The 24,742-nt window shown below is 42.6% G+C and overlaps 1 protein-coding gene across 1 annotated transcript in view; it reads left to right on the forward strand.

Annotated features, from left to right (window-relative positions):
- The window catches only part of LOC115362280 (helicase ARIP4-like), an 84,688-nt gene that overhangs the window by 50,437 nt on the left and 9,509 nt on the right, over positions 1 to 24,742 (forward strand). The window contains 13 exon segments of the mRNA XM_030056138.1: positions 6,187 to 6,430; positions 9,107 to 9,240; positions 9,685 to 9,852; positions 15,626 to 15,849; positions 16,461 to 16,643; positions 17,206 to 17,339; positions 19,343 to 19,539; positions 19,782 to 19,985; positions 20,574 to 20,712; positions 21,335 to 21,512; positions 22,114 to 22,332; positions 23,297 to 23,415; positions 24,000 to 24,124. Coding sequence (XP_029911998.1) covers positions 6,187 to 6,430; positions 9,107 to 9,240; positions 9,685 to 9,852; positions 15,626 to 15,849; positions 16,461 to 16,643; positions 17,206 to 17,339; positions 19,343 to 19,539; positions 19,782 to 19,985; positions 20,574 to 20,712; positions 21,335 to 21,512; positions 22,114 to 22,332; positions 23,297 to 23,415; positions 24,000 to 24,124 — 2,268 coding nt within the window.

Genomic DNA, 24,742 nt, shown 5'->3' on the forward strand with positions numbered 1-24,742 from the left:
GCTAACTAGACAGCAGGCTAATGTAGCAGCCAAAGCTAATGTTACTATGCGAGTCCACTAGCTTCTAATAGATAACTTAGCCTAACATAGAAGCAGATGCATATGTATAATAGGCCGCTAATTAGCATTTCCTAGCACAGCAATACTGTTTTTTTTTTTTTTTTTTTTTTTTACATTTTAGGTGGTCATTTTGGCTTATTGGTTAAAGTTAAGGTTAGAAGTACATTGCTTATGGCTAATATTAAGGCTGTACAGAATGAATGAAGGTCAATGAGAAATTAAAAACTGCGCCATGATCCCTCAGTCATATAGTCCCTCAACATAAATAGGATAATTATATTAAACAAAAATGCCAAATTGTATGTGTTAAGTAAAGGTATTGTATGTGTTAAGTAAATAATATCTGAAATGGTGTTTTATGGTCAAGTTGCTTCCAAAGATATACTCTCTTATTCAAATACAACGTTTTTAGAAATGGCAGCAAACACAAATCCCATGTTCCTTCAAATTACAAATAGAATAAAGCCCTCCGGTTGGCCGTGTTAACAAAAACACAGAATCTGATAGTACCATGTCATGTAAATAACAAGTGTGAAGTATGTCATGTTTGAAAATGGTGTATGAAAAAAAAAAAAAATAACCCATTTAGGGAACGTAGGTCCCTGGAGACACAGACGCTGTCCCAGGCCGGCCGAGCCTCGCCGTCCTGTGAGATATCATGTAAATGCCAGTGGGCTCATTCCTGCTCGTTAGTGACGGGCGTGATGATTGGTGGCGTTGCCGGCGCTGTTGACGGTCATGAGAGATGGATGTGAGGAATTTGAGCCAGGGGCGACGGGAGGAGGCGCCGGCGAGCTGGTGGGACTGGGTCGACGAGTGACACGGGGGGTGTTTGGGGAAGTTGTGGGGGGGATTCATTTTAACCCTAATCCCTGTATTGTGATCCACATTGCATTATATAATGACTGCAAGGCACGCGTGTGTGTGCGTGTGTGAGTGTGAGTGTGTGTGTGTTGTGTCACACGGCCAACAGCTCCCCTTTTTATCAGAGTGGCTATTTTGATTGGAAGGCTGCCGTGTGTGTGTTGACGTATGGTTTCCTCTGTGCCTGAAACAAGTGTGTGTGTGTGTGTGTGTGTGTGTGTTTGATTTGTGTGGCACAATTCAAGAGTGGTTTTCAGTTTCCCGGGCCCTCAGTAGGGAGTATGGGACGCTTTTCATTAGTTATATAACACATTTGCAAAGCGTGTGTATGTGTGTGTTGTATAATCTGTCCCCACTGTCTTGTCAGACCTTAGCGTGGCTCTCCTCAGAGTGTGTGTGTGTATGGCTGCCTGTTTGCGTGTGTGTGTGAAGGCATCTATTCATTAATAACATACAGTCAGGGTACAAGAAAAGTCTGAAAAATCCATGAAAGTCTATGAAAAAAGTCTGAGAAATCTATTCTACACAGGGAAAATCAAGGAATTAAATATATTCTGGTGACAAATCAATGTAAAAATTTTGATCAAGGGGAAAAAAGGTCATGCTGCATCTATATAGGTCATGAAAATTCAACATTTAATCATGGAAAGAGTGGGATCCCTGTTACTGCATGCCTCAACATCTCTTTCTTTCTTGGTTTTCCTCACTGTACAGCTCTGTTTTATACCCAGGTAAATCTGGAATAAAAAGACAGGTTAGTATTTATGAGTATATTCCCTTAAGGTAGTTCCTTGAAGGAGTTTTTGTTTTTTCTTTCGGTTTAAAGAAAAGAAAAGAAAAGAAAAGAAAAAAGTGATTGAATACAAGCTGGCGTTCTGCCAAAGTGGCTAGTAAAAAAGACAGACCTCAACTGTTACATAAACCGCTGACACACATACCGATTCTGGGTTGCCCGCGCTCTTATATAAAAAGTCAAAACTTGAAAAGCAAAGACGCCTCCTCGTCAGCGTCGCAGGGTGTGGTAATTACACACATGACATGTGTACGGTCCAGAGTATTCAAATTCAGATCCACTGAGGAAAGCCTGATGTTCGAGTTTGTCTGCTCCCTCAGCTCCTGACCGTCACTCAGAGGTACTCATCTTTTTTTTTTTTGGGAGCAAACAAATGAATAAATAAAAACGTAAAGGTCAGACGTTACAAGTGGCTAAAGTGGCTGTTAAAACGGACGGTCTGCTCTTTCTTGTTTCCCCTCTGAAAACCAAAATGCTTATAACACTCAACAAACACAGAGTGACATCGTGGTATAAGGATATTTTTAACATTAATAGACATTTTTTTGAATACGGTTCATAAGTGCTGTTGTTCCTAAGTGCTGTGTATAAATATTTAATCAGCCTTTTGGTGCTTACCATTACCGTTTATAAATACTTATGTGGGGAAAAGGTAAGCGGATATGAAGGGGCGGCCATGTGAATGCAGGCTATGCTGTAACGACTGGAAATTCATAATAGATTTTTTAGTATAATGTTATTCACACAGCACGCCGTCAGTGTCTCTCGCTCTTTTTCCTCTCTCTCTCTCTCTCTGGTGAATAATTTTGGGACACGCTGTCCTTTTGACCTGAGAGGAAGAAACAGTCTTGCTTCCCAGAATCCACGTCTGTGTGTGTTTGCTTGCGTGAGAGTGTGTGTGCGTGTGGGGTGTGTGTGTATGTGTGTGTGTGTGTGTGTGTGTTTCCACCCCCTCTCACTCTACAGTGCATATCTGTCTTTGAATGATGACCTCGCTTTCATCTTTCTCCCATCCCCCCTCCTCTCTCTCTTCCTGTCTGCCCCCTCAGTCTGCTTTTGAGTGCCCACTTTGCGCGCATGTGTGTGTGTGTGTGTGTGGTGATAAGGCGCTATGCATTTCAGGAATTGTTATATAACTCTTCTTTAACGTAATTTTGAGTAATAACCTGACCTTTCCTTGCAAATAATGCCTGTTTTGCTGCTCTCTATCAGCGACTAGGCGATTAACACAGCAGTGATCCAACCTATATTTAGCTTTTCCATTTTCTCTGCTTAAACACTCGAGGTCCGCGGCCTCTTTCCTGCTGCACAGGAAGTGATGCGTTTCACATTACCCGGTCTGATTGGAATAAACAGAAGAAAAAGGACCAGGTATTTAGCCCGCCCACACTGTTTGATTGACAGGTGACGAGCACTTGGCAACAAAGATGGAGACAAAGCGGGAAAAAAAGTAAGGATCTCGTAAATTACCGCTCAAAATTCGGATTATTTTACATTCGCAGTGCTGTGTGAACTCCTCTCCTGGAGCCTGTGTTGTGGTTGTTTCTGTATGGGGATGCCGCGCGGTGAACAGGATGTTTAGTCTCACCTGGTTCTCACCTAACAAGCAGCGTAGTCGTTTATTTGTTTGTGTTGTGACAGATTTATTCGTCCATTTGTTTATCCATCCCTCTGCTGGTGCAGCAATTCATTTGATGCCACCAGATTGCAAATGGATTGTCTTGAAATGGTAATTTGTCCCTCTTCTGCATATGCAAAGCGCACACACACACACACACACACACACACACACACACAGACTCTAAGACAGGCTGAGAATGCAGTGTCATTAGCAGGCAGATAAAGAAGTTACTTATCATCTAGATGGGCTGAAGGGGCGTTTTATGTAAGTTGTTTTTCAACTCACAGTGAGCTCATCACCAGCCTCCATGCACCATTATGTAAAATAAATGTGTGTGTGTGTGTGTGTGTGTGTGCGCACGCTTGTATGCTTATGTTTTGGAAGACTTTAAGTCAGTTTGCCAGGTGTCATGCAGCGAACATGACGTGGCTGTGGGTGTGAGTGCATGTGTTTGTGTGTGTGTGTGTGTTTATGTATTGAAACCGTATGTGTGCAAGCATGTGTGTTGACAGTGTGTCCTTGTTTATCTAGCCATCCTAGACAGATCCTTGGCTTTACTGGCCTGTTGTTGTTGTTGTTGTGCGTGTGTGTGTGTGTGTGTGTGTGTGTGTGTGTGTGTGTGAGAGAGAGAGAGAGAGGGAGAGAGAGTGTGCGGGGTGGGGGGTCTACGTGCTTGCTTGCATGTGTGTGTGTTTGTGTAGGTGTCTGTCCATGTTTTTGTGTATTCATGTGTGAATTTGTGTCCTCCGGAATGTGTGTGTGTGTGTGTCAGTGTTTGTGTCCTGTCTGTGTTTCGTAAGCTGTCCATTTATGATCCAGCTCTTACATAAGCCCCAGATCTAGTTCAGTGTGTCTCCAAGAGAAGAGAAAGAATTCAGTTGTCATGGTTTTGTTCTCCGTCGAACTTTGGCTCGGGACGGCGATCCTCTCCCCGCGTCGAACAGAACACCTGCGGGACCGTCCACGCCGCGGATCTGGACCCTGATTGGCCGACAAAACACCGGCTCCTCTGAGTTTGGAGGCTTTCCAGGTCAAAACGCTGCACAACTGACCCGATTGGACGGATTTCAGTTATTCTTCAGTGAGGGAGCCAATCAGGACCGAGTCCAGCCGTGATGCGTTTACTGGAGTTCGTCTGAAACTGCCTAACTGCCGAACTGTTAAAAAAAAAAAAAAAGGAACATTGGATTTTTGGAAATGCATTTGGCTAACTCAACATGTAAGCACTCAAAACAAAAAAAAAGAAGATTAGAACAGTATTTTATTAAAGAATCATACAGCTAAACAGCAGAGAGGGAAAAGACAAGTAGTGAAACGATAAACCAGTCTGTAGCTTTTTTCGTCGTTTTATTTTTTCCTATTTTTTCCACTATAGATTTTGCAGTTGAATCACAAATCTCCCTGCAACCACGTCTGACTCTATCATGGAAGGTGCATTAGAGAATTTATTGTGCATAAACAGCAGCTAAATATATTACAGCCGAGCTACAGAGACCCGAACAAAAATAACATTTTTGCAATGTGGATTTAGTGGAGTTCAGTAAATGAAATGTAAGTGAAAAATGTCTTGAAGTAGAGAGCCAGCATAGCCTAAATAAAACTAAAAGTCAGTTTTTGGCAATGTTAAGTGTCTAACTAATACAACTACCAGCCCTATTAACACTACCCTCCTGTTCATAGACAGGCATTCTCAACGTTTTCACTCACAGTATTTAGATATATTGGATTTATTGTTGCCCAAGAGCTGAGGAACTCAAACCTTGCCATCAGAAATAACCCACGGTCACAGAGCAATCGTGTCCATTTTGATTATTTTCGGGGGAGAGTTTGTGTTTTGTCAGACCGTCACAGCAGAGAGAGACAGGAGGGACAGGACAGAGAGGGGCTGACATGCTGCAAAGACCTAAACCTGAGCTGCTGCGCCTAAATCACACACGCTCTGCCAGTCAAGTCACCGGGACGCCCCGGCATGTGTCAGTTTTCATATTTTGAGTATAGATATATTTGTTCCACCACACAGACAGGTACACTGTGCTGTACCTTAATGGGCCTTCACTGTGCTGTGGTGTGGTGTCCCGGCTTCACAGCAGCACCATCTGAATGTGGGACAGTGCCCGCCAGCACACACAACCCAAAACACACTCGTGGATATTGTGTGATGCACTAATGAAGCGGATAACCTGCTGTGTAAACCTGCTCTTCTCCCGTATCTGCTCAGCCGACATCACTGTTCATCACTGTCGCTTAGTCCCTTGTTTCTTGCGCGGAACCTGCTGTTGTAATTAAAAGGTGGCAGGCTAGAGGTGTGATCAGCGCTGAGAGTTAGATACAGGGAGGGGGCCGAGGGCACTGGGATGCCAGAGGTAAACGCATTATTTAACATTATTTAGCAGCCATTATTTAACTCTTTGCTCTGGGCTGGCATCCGTTTCTGCACTTAGAGGAGGAGGATTGCAGGACTTCATACCAAAAACATGCAAACTGAACACAGGATAAGGAGCTATGTTTACAGCCAAAAAAGTGCTGATTCACTCCGACCTCATGTTGGCTGACTGTTTCCTGTCTTATGACTGGAGTCTGCATTAGCAAAGACACAGTGTGACACAATGTTTGTCTTTTTTTTTTTGCTGTACCTGGTAAAGTGAATTGCTCCAAGCAAGAGAGACATTTGAGCCTTTGCAACAAGAAAGTCTGTGCAGAGTTTCTGTGTTTTGTTACCTTTGATGGTGATGAAACGGCCTTGGAGTTTGGAAACAAAACACGACTGTTTAACCGTGTTTCAGCTTTTATTGCCCTTTGAAATAACCAGAATTTGTCCTCCTTGTTTTCTCCTCTGTCCTCCATGCAGACCAGTCTCACAGTGCCTCCTTCAGCTCCGAGAATGAGGCTCAGGGAGGCGACCCGGCCGGGTGGCAGTGCACCCCTCCCCCATCTACCTCGCCCTCGGGGGAGACGGCGGCCCACCCTCCCCCTTCCCAGCCCGCGTCCAGACCCCCCTCCAGGCCGGCCAGCCAAAGCCCCTCCCCTCCCTCCTCCCTGACAGGCACCAAGAAGAGGACCTCCAAACCGGCCCACATGAGACGCAACATCAGGTACAGGACTCCGTGTCCCGACTTAGTATCGGTTTATTAATAAACTTGAAAAATAGTCTGGAGTTCAGACGCGTGCGCCCACTTGGATTCTAAAAGTGTTTACTCTGTAGACAGCGTGAGGACACAACCATGTAAACCAGGACGATTTAAAGGCGCAACGCAGCAGCCATCGCTTCTCACAGTTTATACACTTATATGAAGAGTTTCATCTGCTATTTGGAAAAAGCTGACTTCTACTCTGACTAAAGGTTTTGTTGTCATTAAAGTAAAAGCATATTATGGGTTACAGTAAGGTCAGTAAAAGGAAAAAAAAAAATCTGTGCCTCGCAACAACGATGAGAGGTGCAGCTTAAATGTAAAAAGACGTCAGAAAAAATAACGTTTATTGCTAAAAGCTACAAAACTCCATTATACCGTTTCAGTCGACTGATGTGATGAAGGTCAGTCTGAAATTTGGAGCTTTTAATAATAAAAGCTGGGTTTTAATATTGGTAGAAGGTGTCACATCTCTCTTTTCCGTACCGTTAAAGTTACGAATCACCTGAACACTTTGGCTTATGAAATAGTTGTAAAATATAATAATATAGGATAGGATTATCAGCATTTTTTGTAATTAGTGACCAATGAATTTTGTGTACAGTTTCGGACTCGAACTCCTCGTATGTTAATGAACTGATAGTTTCACAATTAGAGTTTGAACCTCTGAAAAAAGCTTTTGTGTTAAGCCAAACAGCCGCCCAAAGTCTTGCTGCTGCCGGCTGAAATCTGTAATGTTTGTTAATGGAGACTCCACATTCTGCTTGTCGGCTTGTTGGGTTACACCTGTCCTGACTGACAGTGCCAGTCAAGTCTGTTTTGTATTCATTTGGAACTGAACCGATACAGTCATGAGGACCCACACCTTGATCTTGACAACACACTCCTATTAAGAAATAACCACAGAATACCTTAATTAACCAGTCAGAACTGAGTTTACATAATCTGTTGCTGTTTCACTTTCACATTTGAATGCTTCGGTAAAGTATTTATTTATGTGCGTTACCTGCTCAGTCGATGACATTTTCACTTTGCTAGACATGAGATGCTCCTTTGTCCTTGCTGTAGCTCGCCTCCACGGAGCTGCAGCGTGCGGAAAAGGGATGAATTTCGTCTTTAATAACTTTATTTTGTTTCTCGCTGCCAGGAGCTATGATTTTGCTGACAGAGGATTTACCACTGATGCTTAAAGTTTAAACACAAAATCCCAATCCCTACACGCATACATACCACACATGGATACCCACACGTTATAAGCTCCTGAGTACAAAAACAAACCATATGCAGGCTCTCAGTGTGCGCACACACACACACACACACACACACACACAGGCGGCTACATACTTGTCACATACAGGGCTGGAGGTTGATTCTGACTCATTGCTTGGCAAACAGTGCCAGTCAGCCTTGAGATGAAAAGGATTATCAAAATCCCCCGAGTATATTACTACTGAGGTGGAGAGCAAACTAACGCTCAAACACACACACACACACACACACACAGAGCCATCTAACACCTACAGTATTAGTAATAAAATCGACGTGGCCATAGGTTCTTGTTGGCTGAGCAACAGAAGATCCCGAAGCTTAACCTCCTCGCTGCCACGCCTCCTTTCCCTTCCTCCTCTCCCCTCTCTGATCCTCTGATCCCCCTCTGATTTCAACGAATCAAAGCGCATTACTAATGATATCTGTCAGTGATTATATTTAATCAATAACATATGGGAGGCAGAGAGCGCTTGGCCCGTGCTGCCTCGCTCCTGCGGCCGCCAGTAACAAACCACAATAAAGCCCGAGGGCGTTATTGCTTTTACATGTCACTTCCAAGATTTTTACAATAATATCTAATGCAGTAATTGCAATAATTTGAACGTGAAAACATCTGGGTTACGTTTCTGATTTAAGCATTTCAATATAACAGATGATTGGAACAGAGTGAACAAGTTAAAACAAACCATCAGATGCCATCAGAGAAATACAACATGCAGATTTGTACATTGCGGTTATAAACGCTTATAGAAAGTGTCCTGTATCATCACAATGATTTTTCACGCTGCAACTTATATTGAAGGATTTTGCACTCAGCGGTTAGTTGTTTTTGGACCACAACCTGCAGCCTTCAGCGTTAAGTCTTGTTTTTCTTAAAATAAGTGGAAAGAAATCTGCCTGTGGGATGAGATAATCCCTCCTGTATAAATATGTCGAAACAAGGCAGAGTAAGGCAGATGAGCCCACTGGTATTGAGAAAGTGATACTTGATTCAAGATAATCCTGGAGTAAAGTTGACTCTCATTGGAAACAACCCATTTTCTACCTTGTTTACAAAAAAAAAAAAACATACAAACAAATGCACAGCCAACAAGCTAAAACAACAAACTGGCTGCCTTTGCTCCAGAATGGTTCACATTTGGAGATCTGACTGCGGTGAAAAATATAATTATCGAGGAATCACAACAATTAATCATTAATCCATTTTTTCCCTTGTCATTTTCCCTCTCTTTCTCTCTCAAACGACTAAATCGTGCTGCATAAACTGTTGTGTCGGATCTGTCTGTTTCTGCGGGGGATTATTGGGGAGCAGAGACAAAACACAGCTAATCCTCGGTAATTCATGGTGTTTTTTTTTCTGTGTATTTGCAGGAAGTTACTGAGGGAGCACCAGCTGGAGGCAGGTACCAAAGCCGCCCAGCAGGAGGAGCTGGAGAGGAGGCAGCGCCTGGAGCAGCAGAGAAAACAGGATTTCCCCGTACCGCTGCTGCCTGAATACACAACCGGTACTCAAATACACGCAAACACAACCGGTACTCAAACACACCTGCACCCCAACCGAGGCTCCTAATCCTAATCCCCAGATGCTGCTGTGACACAAGATTAAAGAAATGCACGGAAGGAAACAGAAGTCAGGATCGAGAAAAGCCTAAATAAGCTGTTAAAACTGTAACGTTACAGTGTTAGGAGAAGTTTTGCTTTCCAGCTACAGGATCCTGACTTCATATTTTATTATTTAATAGTAATTAATAAGTAAGTAATCCCGCATAAAGGAAAATATGCAGCAACGTTGATTATTTATCATTGATAGATGCTACAAGTCGTAATATTGTTAAATCAACACAGTTTCTCACTTTTCCGAACTTTTTCCCTGTTTTCCTTGCTCTGCTTTCCTTTCTCTCTCCGCATCTCTCTCTTTCTTTCTTTCTTCGTTTCCTCTCTTCCTTCAGGGGACGTGGCCCAGCATGTGTCGTCGTCAACGGCGTCAACAGCTTCGCAACAGGAAGTGGCCTCGTCCCGACAGGAAGTGATCCGCCTGGACTCCAGCAGCGTCAGCGAGGACGACAGCAAGACTAAAGCGCCCGCCTGCGCAACTGTAGCACACACACAAAAAACAGGTGAGACGCACAGACACACACACACACACGCACACGCACAAAACAGGTGAGACGCACACACACAGTAGAGATGCTATAAACTCTTTGCATTTGTACAATCACTCCTTTATTCTACTACTGGTAGTCAATTAAGTTATTAGTCGATCAACAGAAAATGGATTATGTGGATTATCCATTAACGGATTATTAATCCACTAATGGATATAATCCATCAGTGGATTAATAGATTATAATTGTAATAATAGATTGTTCTAATTATTTATTAAGTAGAAATGCTGATTTCAGCTTAACTAAGATGCACAAATTTGCTCCGTTCATATCATTATAACATTAATATATTTTTTTTTTGTTTTGTTTTGTTTCGACTAAATTATTGATCTCTTAATCAAAACAATGATCCATAGATTTATCAGCTGAAAGTAATCATTAGTTGCAGTTATTTCTTCACATTTTCAAGCGTACAGTGCGTGACCTGGTTATTTGTGGCAGTGCGAGTGAACCAGACCACAACATAGATTACAATAGAAACACTACAAGCACATATTAGATATCACACAGTGCAGAAAACAATGGCCATCTTAAGTTGTTGAATCTTTTATTCCGTCTTGGTGTTCTGTTGATTTTTTCTTTAAGAAAAAAAAAAAAAAAAAACAGCAGAAAAACAGTTACAAGCAGAGAGAGAGATTTTTCCTTTTGTGCGCTGCTTTCAAGATTTGTTCAGCGTCAAGTGGCTTCACCTTGAAACGGGAGCAGCGATCCGGCTTACCCGTGTTTTGCAATTTAATCCTTGAAACAAGGAGAAAACACGGTAAACAAGTTTCACTTGTCTTGCAGTTTTTGTTTGCCTTTGTAAGAACATCTGAAGGGTGAAAATGGATGAAGTGCCTCATTGAAACACGTTACGACCCGATGAGGCCGTGTTGCTGTGACAGGAAGGTTTGGAGTAAAGAACCGATCGTCGCTCCAGAGCAGCAGAAAGCCTCTCGACTCCTCAGCCTGATGCCCTTTGACCTTCAGCACGGACTTTAGTCATGCATCTCGAAATGGCCCCGCGTTCCCTTCCAATAGAATATGCCCTTTTGGCTCGGTTCAGGTTCAGGTTTTTAATAGAAACACCGCAGGGAGAGGAAAAGGACAGAAATACTAAACTGCACAGTCGAGAGAAAGCGTGAAAGTGAGAGGGAAAAAATCAAACGGCCTCAAAAACTAACAAGAAAAAGAACGATACGGGCCCCTTTTTAGGCTCAGTGTTCCCGTGACAGTTGAGCTTTATTCTGAAATTCACGATGAGGGACAGGTTCACGAGTCCCTGACGTTGTGATTGATGCCGCTCGCCTATTGGCTCCGGGCCCAGGTGACCTTTGACATTTTGGTTGCGTAAGTGGGCCAGTGGGTCAGAGCACAGCGGCGGGGTCGTGTAAGGGGATACACTGCAAAAAAACAGAATACATCTTAACAATTCATCGCATCTCATGTTCAGTCTTAAAATTATATTTTTCTTCGAACAAGATCAAAAATGAGGTAAATCCACTTGTCTCCAATGATAATCAGTTTGTTTCCACAGTTTTTTTTCCATCATGTGTTTTTTCTTGATCCTAGTGGGCTGCTCTGCCTTATTCTGCCTTGTTTCATCATATTTATACTTAATTTAATTTAATTTAATAGTTTAATTTAATTTAATACTTAATTTGTGCAGTGAAATTCCTGAAACAAGTGAAACCACACAGCAAACAAGAGGGGGTATCTCATCCCACTGGCAGACTTTTTTTTTCCACAAGATTTTAAGACTGAATGTCAGACTAAATTACTTGTTAAGAGATTTTTTTTTTTTTTTTTTTTTTTTTTTTGCAGTGTGGTGATCCTGAAGCTGTAAAGGTTATTTATGAGTGCGGCATCCGGTTGTATATTGTCATCACAGGCCAAGGCTCACTTTTAGTTCCCGATCCTTCAGAAGCTTTAAAGAGCCTCATGTGAGTCCTGAGGCGACGTGGAGAAATGTTTGCTCTGCTTTTGATGTGGAATATTTCGGAAAAAGTGACGTCTATTCCAAAAAAACAAAAACAAAAAAAAAAAAAAAAATGAATCTTAGAAAATGAATTCCTAGAAAATATCCTAGAGTACTATGCTGTGCTGTTTAAAGTAAACAAACAGAATCGAGATTGGGAAGACAAGATCTTCCTGTTTTACAAGTAAAGGATCACAGAATGAATGAGCGGTGAAAATAAAGTCTGTACACGTTCATCCTCAGACATTAGCTGGCTGTGGAACAAATCTTCACCTTCATTTTGCTTCATTTTCACCTTTTACATATGTAGAGGAAGAGACTGAAGATCATTTCCAGCATCAAGCTCCAATCTTTACTTTCACTTTTTAGAGCTGATGGCTTAGAGGCTCATTTTTTTCAACCTTTTTGTTTGTCTTGTAAAGGTTTAGAGAGGACAAAAGATCAGTTTCAGCACCACCTTGCTCAACATTCATGCGGCTGCTGAGACCTTGGAGCCGCCCAGCAAAACCACAGGCTTCTACTGTAAGCTGTGAATTTGAGGTTACATACCTTGCCCAAGGGCACCTCTGCCAGTCAGCGAGTGAATGTTACTGAAAAAAAAAAAAAAAGAGAGAAAGGGAGATATCAGTGTAGCGTGCAGTTCCACCACTTTGCTGGTATAGCCTCGCATCTTTAAAATATCACTTTTCAGAAATGAAGCAAAACAGCCTTAATAGCCTCATGACAGCCATGCATTTATTAAATTATACACTCCGTTTCAAATCGCTTTTCCCCGAGCCCAAGGGTCTGGAAATTTGCACGGCGCATTAAAAGACCACATCAGCTTACATTTCCAGGAAACACAGAAGAAGAAAAACACCAAAAATTTTTTATTTCACTCATAAGCTGACATCGGTGTCTTCATGACGGTTTTCAGAGAGGTTGTTTTTCTTTAAAGGAAAAAAAAAATCAGCCAGCAGGATGAGATAAGCCCATTTGTTTCCGATGCTAATCAACTTGTTTCGAGAATTTTCTTGGATTGTGTCATTTTGATACTAATTTAATACACGTGTTCTTGCTCCCAGGGAAGAAAGATGTAGGTGAAACAGCAGTGGAAACAAGTGGGATTATCTCATCTCACTGGCAGATGTTTTGGCAGCTGTTTTTGAGAGATGAGATAATCTTGAGACTTGCTCAGGTGCATATTTTTTCCAGTGGACCCCAGCTTCTAGATGCACATACACCGCAAAAAATCTCCCATCTTAACAAAGTCATTCAGTCTCACTGAGTCGTAAAATCTTAAATTTTCCTTAAAACAAGATTTAAAAAAAAAAAAAAAAAAAAAATCCGCCAGTAGGATGAGATAATCCCACGTTTCCAGTGCAGTTTTGTGTATTTCAAGATTTTATCTGTGAAAAAGTATAATTATGTCGAAACAAGGCAGAATAAGGCAGATGAACCCACTCGGGTCAAGCAAATGACACTTAATTCAAGAAAGTTCTGGAAACAAGTGGGATTATCTCATCCCAGATTGATATTTTTCACAGTGCGCTCACTCCTGCTCCACTCTGGTGGTTTCCCCTGGTTCTCCATCGCTCTCAGGCTTCCTGCTATCACAGTGAAGAACATTTACAAGATGCTGACTGTCAGCTCCGTTTCAAATAAAAACTTGGCCCTGAGTTACAGACAAAGTGATGAAGATAATCAGGGCCTGCAGATTTTTTTTTTTTCTTCTCAAACTGATGAAAAGTTAATTCCTTGGTGGGTGAACGGACGCTGAAGCATTTTGGAAGATTTCAGACCCAATTAAGTCGCCCCGCTGAACAACAAATATAAAAATCCCTTTAGTTTCTGTCAAGTTGTGGGCGTGTGCGTGTGTGTGTGTGTGTGTGCGTGTGTGTGTGTGTGTGTGTGGGGCTGTCTAACAGTGGAGGGAGTTGTGGTAGATTAGCTGGCATCGGCATCAGAATATTTAAAACCTCTACAGAGTACATCATGTACCGTTCCCTTATTAACCACACACACTCCCTCTCTCTCTCACTCTCTCTCTCTCTCTGACACAAACACACACACACACTCACTCATACAGACACACACACACACACACACACACACACAGAGGCAGTCACTCGATCAGTCAAGGATAAACAAACACACACACACAGTCAAGGAGAAACACGCATACTCCTACACTGAGGAGGGAGATGGAGGCAAATCAGAGATGCACCTGCAGCATACACACACACACACACACACACACACACACACACACACACACACATACACACACACACACACACACAGAAGAGAGAATGTATGACAGAGGTGGAACAAAGTGAAATATGGAGATCAGTGAGCCGGGAGAGAAAGAAGTGAGGTAGAGAAAACAAATGGAGGGATGAGAGATGAAAGGAAAGAGAGACAAAGAGAGAGAGAGAGAGAGTGTGTGTGTGTGTGTGTGTGTGTGTGTGTGTGTGTCTGTGGGCCAGATCAAAGTGGGGCTATGGAGCAATAAAGCTGGCTAATCCTGGTTATGAGCCAGGACACACACGCGCACACACACACACACACACACACACACACACACACACACACACACCACACAGTGGCACAGTGACATTTCTAGTTGGGGTTGCATAACCAGTCTCCCCCTCCACTCTAATCCTACTTGTATAACCAGCCATTCACTACAGTTACATAAGCTCTCTCTCTCTCTCTCTCTCTCTCTCTCTCTCTCTCTCTCTCTCTCTCTCTCTCTCTCTCTCTCTCTCTCTCTCTCTCTCTCTCTCTGTGTCTCTCTCTGTCTCTCTCTCTCTCTCTCTCACTCTCTCTCTCTCCGTACCCTCACAAAACCACGCTTGTATAACTTTTTTTTTTTTTTTTTTTTTATCACTTGATGCCGGTGACACCGGCTCCTTTTGTTAAGATATGGATTCTTGCGGCGCTCTGACGTCTCCACGCGGCGTGACGTCGGGCGAGCCGCGCCGGCGATAAAGTTGAGTGTTTACTGTGAAAGAGAACAAACGTGGCGTGAGCTGAGCGTGTGCCAAGGCCGGTGAACACATCATGGTAGTTACTGTCCACAACACCAGGTGTATTTTGTTATGTTTTGGTCATTTGAGATGAAATGATAAATGATGAATGATGAATGTTTTCTAGCACCATTTAAGCGATAAGAAAGAAAGTGTGTTACAAAAGAAATAAACAAAAACAGTAAAACAGTGTGAATGATCCACAACAATAGTGCTAATAATATAAACTAAAAGCATAACATCTGAGAATGCACTTTTCTTATACAGCCTCTTAGTTTCACCATCACTATATTTTAACTTGAGATTAAAGTTTACATGTTGTCTTGTCTACTGAGTGTTTTTCAGCTGTTCAGATCCTTTTATTACAGTCATAAGTTTTTCATCAGACCTTTAGAAAATTTCAGATTTTAGTGTTTCAATGTCGTCTGCCTCTGATGCAGAGGTTCCTCCCTGACCACTGCTCCAAAAAAATCTGGAAAACCTTTTTATTTAAGTTTTATGGAAACGAGTCGACTTTTAGAATTTTAAAGTGCATAAAAGGCATAGTATGTTAAGCATATATTTGAAAAAAGATGCATAACAAGACTTTGAACCCAAAATAACACATCCACCTTTTGAAAAACTATCAAACACTCAAAATTGAAACTATATTACAGGTTAATTTAAGCATATTTTTCTGGAAAGTAAGTCTGAAGAAGTAAAGGTTAGGCAAAATGTTTATCTAATATGTCTCTTTGACCCTCCCTTCTCCCTCCAGATGTGATCGATCTGAGCTCGGGCGACGACGAAGGCATCGTCCACATCAGCAGCCACGAGTCCACCGCCGAGGAGGAGCAGAGCGAGCCGAGCGGCGCGCACGTCAACGACGCTCTCAACCAGCCGGACGCTCAGGGCCGGGTTCTGGTCAACTTGAATCATCCGGCCGCGGAAGGCGACATCTTCCTGCTGCCTCAGCTGGCTCGAGCCGTCAAACCTCACCAGGTACCGCTGCTCAGACCAGACTCAACGATTCGCAGACATTTTGACACTGGAAGGATTTTGATACAACAAGCTGCTGAAAACCTGTGAAATAAACGTTTAGACAGTGTTTGCTGCATTATGTCAGTAACTAGGACCTCAGTATCTGGGAAAACATGATCAAGATAAAAAAATAAAACAATGTTCTGATAGAGTATTGGTACAAAACCGTTTTTATTCCAGTTTTCTTTTTACCATTTCATAATGTCATGTGAAAACTTGTGTCCTCCATCAAACGCCTGCTGGGTAAGAGCACATTTCTGAAAATAATGAGATATATCACCTCTGCTTTTTCACCACCCACCTTTCCTCTTTTGTGCTGTCTCTCTCTCTCTGTTCAACCTTTTCCTCGGCTTTACCTTCCTCTTCCATCCTCATTTCCACCCCTTTCTTTTATCCTTGTCGCTTTTGACCTTTTCACTCTGTTTTTCCTCTCGCCCTGCCGTCATCTTTTTCATCTTTGCCGTTTCCCACTTTATTTCTTTGCATCACTCTTTCCACCTTTCTCCCGTTTCTTTCCTCCCTTTTTCTTTCTCGTCATCTCTTGCCCATCTCCCCCATCTCCTCTCTCTCAGATTGGCGGGATCCGTTTCCTGTACGACAACCTGGTGGAGTCTCTGGAGCGGTTCGGCAGCAGCAGCGGCTTCGGCTGCATCCTGGCCCACAGCATGGGCCTGGGCAAGACACTGCAGGTCATCTCCTTCATCGACGTCCTGCTCAGACACACTCAGGCGCACACCGTGCTCGCCATCGTGCCCGTAAGTTCTTGGAGAAAGAGGATGAAGGAATATTTAATTTGGCGACTAATAGGCTCAAAGAGAATGAACACATGAACGGACAAATTATTAATGGATAATCAACGATCTGATACATGAAACAACAAGTGAATGAGTGAGTCAAGCAGGGCTGCCACTTATTATTTGCCTCGTCAGTTGCTCTGTTATATCTTCAATTAATCACTTATAGTCTAATTGTCATAAATAATGATGTCTCATAGGAAACTGAACTGTAGCAGACTAACCAAAACAGTTTTCTTTCATTTTTAGCAGAAAAAAGTAAGACAAACTTGGGGATCTCAGTAAACCTGAAATCAAATCTTTGGAATTTTTACTTGATGAATGAATGAGTTGATGGATGAATGATTAAGGTAGTAGAAATCAAAAGAGTGGGGACAAATTAAAAATGGGTTCAAGTTGCTGAAGGTTACGTTAAAATTTGTCTGGGCCAGTCTGTGCAGTTTTGTTTTGTAGTTTTGTTTTCCACCCACATATTTACACGTCCTTCCTCTTTCTTTCCATCCCTCCCTCCCCTCCCATGCAGGTGAACACATTACAGAACTGGCTGTCGGAGTTCAACATGTGGGTCCCGCCCCCGGAGGCGTTACCTCCAGACACCGACCCCAGCCTGGTGACGCCTCGCACCTTCAAGGTCCACATCCTCAACGATGAGCACAAGTGAGTGACGGGGACAAGAACCTTTTTTTCCAAACTTGTAACGGTCAAAATCTGTCACCCCCAATGCTTTTTACATTTTTGGATTGATATCTTAACACAGGGGGGCAGCGAGACAGAAACAGATGAAACAGATGGATGTAATATAGGATCTGTTTTGTGTGCGACTGTGAAAATAGAGGAAGTGACACTGTGCCAAGCCATGTTAATTCACTTCCTGTCATCATTCATTTGCAGTCGTGCATGATAGAGTTTGGGAAAGCTGGGAACGCCACACGTAAAGCTGTCAATAGACCAGCGGTTTGACACACAAGTGGCTGTGAAAGTTGAACAAAAGTTTATATTCCAGGTATAAACTCCAAAATAAGGAGTGAGGACCCACTGTAGCTGTTTGTTTATACGACCAAACAATTCTCGATTTTAACTTGAGCAGCAAAATCTGTAGACATAGTTGAGTAGAAGGAGATGTCTTATTTCATCTGCTAGATAAGATGAATTCACACACACACACACACACAGCCCTCCCTCTTAGCAGTAAAGAGATTTTTCTACTCGATCTCTTTATTAAAAAAAAAAAAAAAAGGCTGGCGCTAACCTTCTGACCAGCCGCTGCACTTTATCCCCATCTGTCTCTTCCTCTCCTCCCTCTGTCGTCCTCTGTCTTGACAGCTGTCTATCCGTCTTTGGCAAGATTTTCTGTGTTGCATATGTGTGCGGCTGGGATTAGGGAGAGGAAGGAAGGAATGGAGCAAGAAAAGAGAGAGAGAGAGAGAGAGAAAAAGCTGTGCATGTTTTTATTCCATATGGCAGCCTCGTCATAAAGTGACACACTGACCTCATTCTGTCTCTCCTCTCCGTGCTGTTGAGAAACGCCTCATTGGCACGCCTGTTAAAAGATTAACAACATTGCCAAAGCAGCACTAAAACAATACTTAGACGTGACTGAAGCCGCTCGTTTTGTAATAACCAACAACGGCTGGTAAGTTGATTACAGAAGTTTTGATGGATGGAGTTATTTGACAGCAGCTCAGTTTTAATTCAGTTCACTTAATTTATAGACGGGGCTGTTTATCATGGTTTGTTTGCTTCTTCTTTTCCTCTTTAGTATGAGACAATCTGACAAGCTGGCCTCACAAATACACTATCAACTCTTCCCTCTCTCACACACACACTCTTTGTTAGTTTGTTTTTCACACGTCTACTTTAAGGTGTTACTCATCACATTTTAACATTAGTAAATCGGCGCCATGTCATTTTTTAGCTGGGTCAGATCTGCTGGGTTGCTTTATGGCACTGAACAGGAAGTGGGTGCTGTTCTTTGAGTGCAATCGGAGCTGAAGCTTTCTGGCAGATGGTGGAAGGAGTGAACCACTGAGGGATGATGGATGACACACTTCCGACACGTTCATCCTCATAAATGCACATTAAAAAAAAAAAAATCTTAGATCTTTTTTATGACAGGAGGCAGGAAGCTAAATGGGAAATGCGGTCATAGCTTTGAGAAACACTCAAAGCACTTACAGTACCACCGGTGTGAGAGAGAGGCTACCAGTCATCTCTACCATGGTCCCATTTGTTTATGGAAATTATACCCAAGTGTCACCGTTAGTTTGATAATGGCATACTGATGCTTGTTTTATCACGTAGCATGTTCAGGATGTTCAGTATGGTTGTCAATACTGTCAGCTTACAGTTCCATCTAGTGCTGGTTGGTTGATTATGATTTTGATAATGACGTAATCTCTTTAATAGTTTATGAAGTAAATATACAGATTACAGCCTCATAGATGATAAAATTTGCTCACTATTGCATATCATTATAAAATATAAAATGAAAAACCTGAAATGAAAGGTATTATTTGGGCTCCGGTAACTTGTGATTACATTTATCATTGGACATTTGATTTGATAGGCAAAATGATTAACCAATTAATTGAAAAAATATTCGTAGATCAGTTGTAAATGAAAAGTTTCATCTTACTTCACATCGTCCCTTCCCTCTGCAGGACCACGGCGACCAGGGCCAAGGTGGTGGAGGACTGGGCGCGGGATGGAGGAGTGTTGCTGATGGGATACGAGATGTACCGCCTCCTGTCCCTGAAGAAGAACTTTGTGGCCGGGAGGAAGAAGAAGAGCAAAAAGACAACGGGACCCGTCGTCATCGACCTGGACGAGGAGGACAGGCAGCAGGAACTGCTCCAAGGTTAGAGGGGAGAAGGAACAGAAGACTAAAGTTTCAATTATAGTGAAATTCTCAAATTCTTCTTCAAGACTTTCTGGAAGTCCAAGATGGCACTTTAAAAACCACTGCACCAGACTTCTCCATGGAAACAAACAAAATATGAAATTGATTAGATAGATAGAATAGATTAATTTTATTGATCACTGAGGGAGAAACTGGGAAATGACGCTAACACCTCGAACTTTTCGGCTGTCATGCTGCAGGTATCGAGAGGGCGCTGGCCCGGCCTGGTCCGGACGTGGTGATCTGCGACGAGGGCCATCGCATCAAGAACTGCCACGCCAGCACGTCCCAGGCCCTGAAGAACATCTGCACCCGCCGCCGCGTCGTCCTGACCGGCTACCCGCTCCAGAACAACCTCATCGAGTACTGGTGCATGGTGGACTTCGTCCGACCCGACTTCCTCGGTACGAGGCAGCATCAGCGTTTGATTTTCAGATTAGTTCCACTGTCACTGTCTTGAATGAAAAAATTGGCAGGTCTCCTTTTAAAACAACAGGGGAAAAGCATTGGGTTATGTTTATGTCTGTGGGTTGAGAAAATTCTACTATCCCGTTTGACTTATGCAACCTTTTCAAAACCAGATGGACAAACTCAAAAATGCGTGGTGGTGAGTCTCAAGACAAGGCTGTTATTTCAGCTCCTGAAAAGCTGACATTTTAAATGACTGATGAAACTGTGCACTCAGCAAAGCTGTTCTGCTGCTGTGCACCTTATAAATGGAAAAGAACAGAAAGGCTTTTCGTTCTCCTCTGTGGTTTTAAAGCAGTGATATCTCACATTAGTTAGTGTTTTTGTAATAAACGTTTATAATGCATGTCGGTTTAATGTTCTCGGTTCTCTCTTGGGAAAAAATGAGCTGGACCTCCATAAGACTATCTGATTAAATAACAAACAAATGGGGAAAAACAAGAACATGTGCTGTTATCTATTGATTTAACTATTTTGTCATTCTCCTAACCATTCTCCTAACTTGTGCATCGTATGTATTTCAGGTACGCGTCAGGAGTTCAGTAACATGTTTGAGCGTCCCATCCTGAACGGGCAGTGTGTGGACAGCACGCCGCAGGACGTCCAGCTGATGCGGTACAGGAGCCACGTCCTGCACAGCCTGCTGGAGGGGTTTGTACAGAGGTGAGACACAAAGACACCTCTGAAAAACTCTTCAAGCTAAATACACAGCGAGTTAGCTCACCCCTCTAAACAAACTCTTAAAATGAATGGGGTCTGGCTGTGTCAAGCTCCAAAAAGGACATAGATTTCTCTCAGATCTCTCTTTAACAAGTCATGCAGCATAATCCAGCATAAGGTGTTTCGTAGCCAAAAAACTAACCCATGAGTCCAAAAGTTCATTCTAACCTGCTGTGTTTGGACCATCGTATGAATTTCAATGAACAGAACTTTCCTTTTGGGCTGGAGTGTTCCCGTCGTGAATATTGTTTTACCGACATTACAATGTGACGTTTCAAGTCAGACTTTATTTCCTCAGACATGCTAAGATGTAATACCAAAGTGCAAAGGTTTGTGTCATGTAGTGTTTGTGCCGAGCTTGGTCAGCACCTCTGTGTGCCCGTGTCAGAAACGGAGGCTCATTGCTGTGTCTGTTGCCTCCACTCATGACATTTTACGTCTCCATTTTTATAAAACCAGACCACTGAGAAGGAGGGCTGCAAAATGACAGAGAAAAACCAAGGTACCCGTTGAAAGTGATATGTCACATTTACAAACCCGAGTTCGTCCCGTGTGTTTCTTCCAGGCGAGGCCACGATGTCCTCAAGGACCAGCTGCCCTCCAAGGAGGAGCATGTGATCCTGGTGCGTCTGTCTCCACGGCAGAGGGCGCTCTACACCGAGTTCATGAACCGCTTCAGGGAGGCGGGAAACACCGGCTGGCTGAGCCTCAACCCGCTGAAGGCTTTCTGCGTCTGCTGCAAGGTGAGCAGGGCGGGCATTTATCTCACAGCATGATTCAAAATGAGATATGGTCTCCATGTCCTATTTTCACATGTTACGCTATAGCATTGGCTTGCTGCAATGTAAACAAATGATATGATGTGCTGTTGAGTCGTCTCATTTGCGATTATGTTATGTTTGTAAGGCTGCAGCATTTTCTGTAGTATTTTTTGAAATTTGGTCGAGTCTGAATGGAGATGAAGAAAAAATGGGTGTCCAAAGTATTGAAGTAAACAACATGAATTGATGTTGTCAAAGAGTCTCTTGTTTGTGCCGTGCAAATCAGGCAAGGTTTTGAAATGAAGACAGTCACAGTAAAAAGAGAATGCATTTTTCATGCATACACACAATGAGCTGCAAACTTGAGCTGAGAGTTGAGAATATCTCCTGTCTGTCTTCTTGACATGGTATGTGAGGTCCTGCTGTCCTTATACTGTTATTATGTTAGTTACTATTTTAATCAGCATGAGTATCACCCTGGCAAACTCCTATGCAGCTGCTGTATTCGACAAACAAAGTGATTTTCACTCCGAGAAAGTGTTTGAACTTGGCTCAGCTGTTTATTTCCTCGGTCGTTCTGCAGATTTGGAACCACCCAGACGTGCTCTACGAGGCCTTACAGAAGGAAAACCTGGCCAATGAGCAGGACTTGGACCTGGACGACATCACCGCCACGGGGCCCGCCCGCTGTCCCACGGCACCCAATCAAAAGTCCAAGCCCCTGGAGAATCCAAACCCCATTGGTGGACTGAGTCTCAACCAGCTGCAGGAGAAAGCCAATCAGGTCATCACCTACGAATGGGTACGTGGAAAGTCCTGCGTACAAAATGAAACACAGAACTTTTTGATTTTATTTGAGATTCATGTAACTTAAAGCTGCATTAGAACTGATAATCTAATTAAGTGCAAAGTTGCCTAGTGCAGCTTTAATTTCGTTGCTAAGCAATCCTCGACAAAATTCTGCTTAATGGACTGAAATTACATGCGTTACCTGGCAGCCCGGGCTTTCTGTCAAGAAGCAGTGGAGGACTATGAAGACTTGAGAGTTTTCAGTCTCTTTATTTATATATATATATATATATATATAGATGGACAGCTCTGGGCATGCTCAATACCACATGCTGTGCTTGTTAAGACGTCCTGCGGTAGGCTGTTCAAGGCTTCACCATAGAAATGATTACTATGGTCTTCGCCGCATTGCATTTTAGTGAGCACATCGTCTGAGGGCAACCTTTTGCCTGTGCTAACACATTTTCCACTTAACAGCTAGAATGTTAAATGGAAAAATGTGGTGAAGTGAATGAAAAGGAAGCAGGGTGCTGCAGAAAATGGTTAACTTTTTTCTGATTAAATGAGGATTTCAAAAAACTTTTCATGGCTTTGCTGCTCGTCGCTTGTAAGATTTGCAACCTAGGCATTTAATGAGGGACTGGAAAATGTATTGAAGTTGAATTTAATGGAATGCAAAAATGTGACTTTTGATGTCACATGTCGCATGTCATTTACAACCTAGTGAGCCGTGCTTTTTTTCTCACTGAACTTCGTTTTGTGGTTGTATCAAATCTTGGACTCTGTATTGCAGAGTGTAATATGTTTATCTTGAGAAAAGCATCTTTAAATTTGACCTTATCCTTTTGTACTCCTGCTCTGTCACTCCAAATATGGTAGGAATGTGCTTCATATATAAATGTAATGTGAGATGAAGCGAGGCTTCTGTCCTGTAATTGACAATCGGCGCTGACCCTCTCTCTCCTCCCCTTGGCCAGGCGAAGGACATCATGTGTGACTACAAGGCCGGCATCCTGGAGAACTCAGCGAAGATGGTTCTGCTGTTCCACCTGATAGAGGAGAGCGTCAGGAAGGGCGACAAGCTGCTTGTCTTTAGGTAGGCGCTGGAAAACACAAAAACATTAAAATGAGTAACTTCAGGTTATTATATTTAATGAAAAATGCTACCATAAGGGAAAAACAGAAATAGGAGAAAATACATAAATAGGAAGATATGAAAACTGCAATACATTGTGTGGAGAGGGGGGGGGGGGGGGTCAGGCTGTCATATTGATTTGATTACGTAAAGGTGAGCTATGCAACACTATAAAACATCCAGTGATATTCACATGCTTTTGTTTTTTAACCCTTTGAAAAAAAGGAATTGTTAATTTAGCTCCCAGGAGATCAACATATGTATTCATATGTGGAGGAAACAGCTAATATGTCTGTCTTCTATCTCAAACAACACCTAGATATCACTGAACATCTTACTAAACAGGTTTTATTGTTTCTGGTCCCTTTAATCAACTCTTTTTACACAGCGCTGCTTTTATTACTTACTTGTTAAAACAGGAATAATTATGCATAAATCAGTGAAATTATTACCTCTGTTTTATTTGTTCACTTCTTTTTATTCTGCTTCAGTAAGTTTTAGCGTATGCAGCTGAATTGATCTCCACTTCTGTTTCTGTGCTGCAGTCAGAGTTTGTCGACGCTGACGGTGATTGAGGAGTTTCTGGCGAAGAGACCGGTGCCTCCCTCACCCAAAACCTCCAGCCAAGACCGACCCGGCCAGAACTGGGTCCGCAACCTCAATTACTACAGTAAGTGCTGTTCTGAAGGAGCCTTTCAGTGTTTTTGGTTTTTGCAAAATCACTTAAGTGCCCAAAATATCTTGAGGAACCTGCTCTTTCCACGACTGACCTTCTTTGGCTTCACATGTTACATCCACTTCAGTCACAAAGGGGAGATGTAGCTGAAGGGGAAGTGACAGGTTGACAAAACATTTTAAGCACTGGGAAGCTGACATGAACTGCACAGCAGGAGTTATTATTCACCATCAGCATAGTCTGGATGTTCAGTGCAGGCTGACATGAAACCTTAATTGATCTGCCCACCTCGTTAACTAACATCCTGATTTCAGTAAGTCTCCTACATGCTGAAAATTCACAGCAATCATTAACAAACTGTATCCTATGTGTCAGTGATGTTTGTATTGCTGCGTTCTTCTCATTGACTTACATTGACTACTGCCACCTGCTGGTGATCCTTGATAACAGCCCAAGTATTTTGGAGGTTTATGGTTCTCACTTGATATAAAAAGCATGGCATCTATACATGTAAGAAGGAGAAAACTTATATTATGACTTTAGGCTGATCAGCCAATATCTTGATGTTGTACAGTTTATAAAATTATGTTTTATCAGCTAAGAAAAAAGAGT

Source organism: Myripristis murdjan, chromosome 7, assembly GCF_902150065.1.
Source record: "Myripristis murdjan chromosome 7, fMyrMur1.1, whole genome shotgun sequence".
Lineage (NCBI taxonomy): Eukaryota > Metazoa > Chordata > Actinopteri > Holocentriformes > Holocentridae > Myripristis > Myripristis murdjan.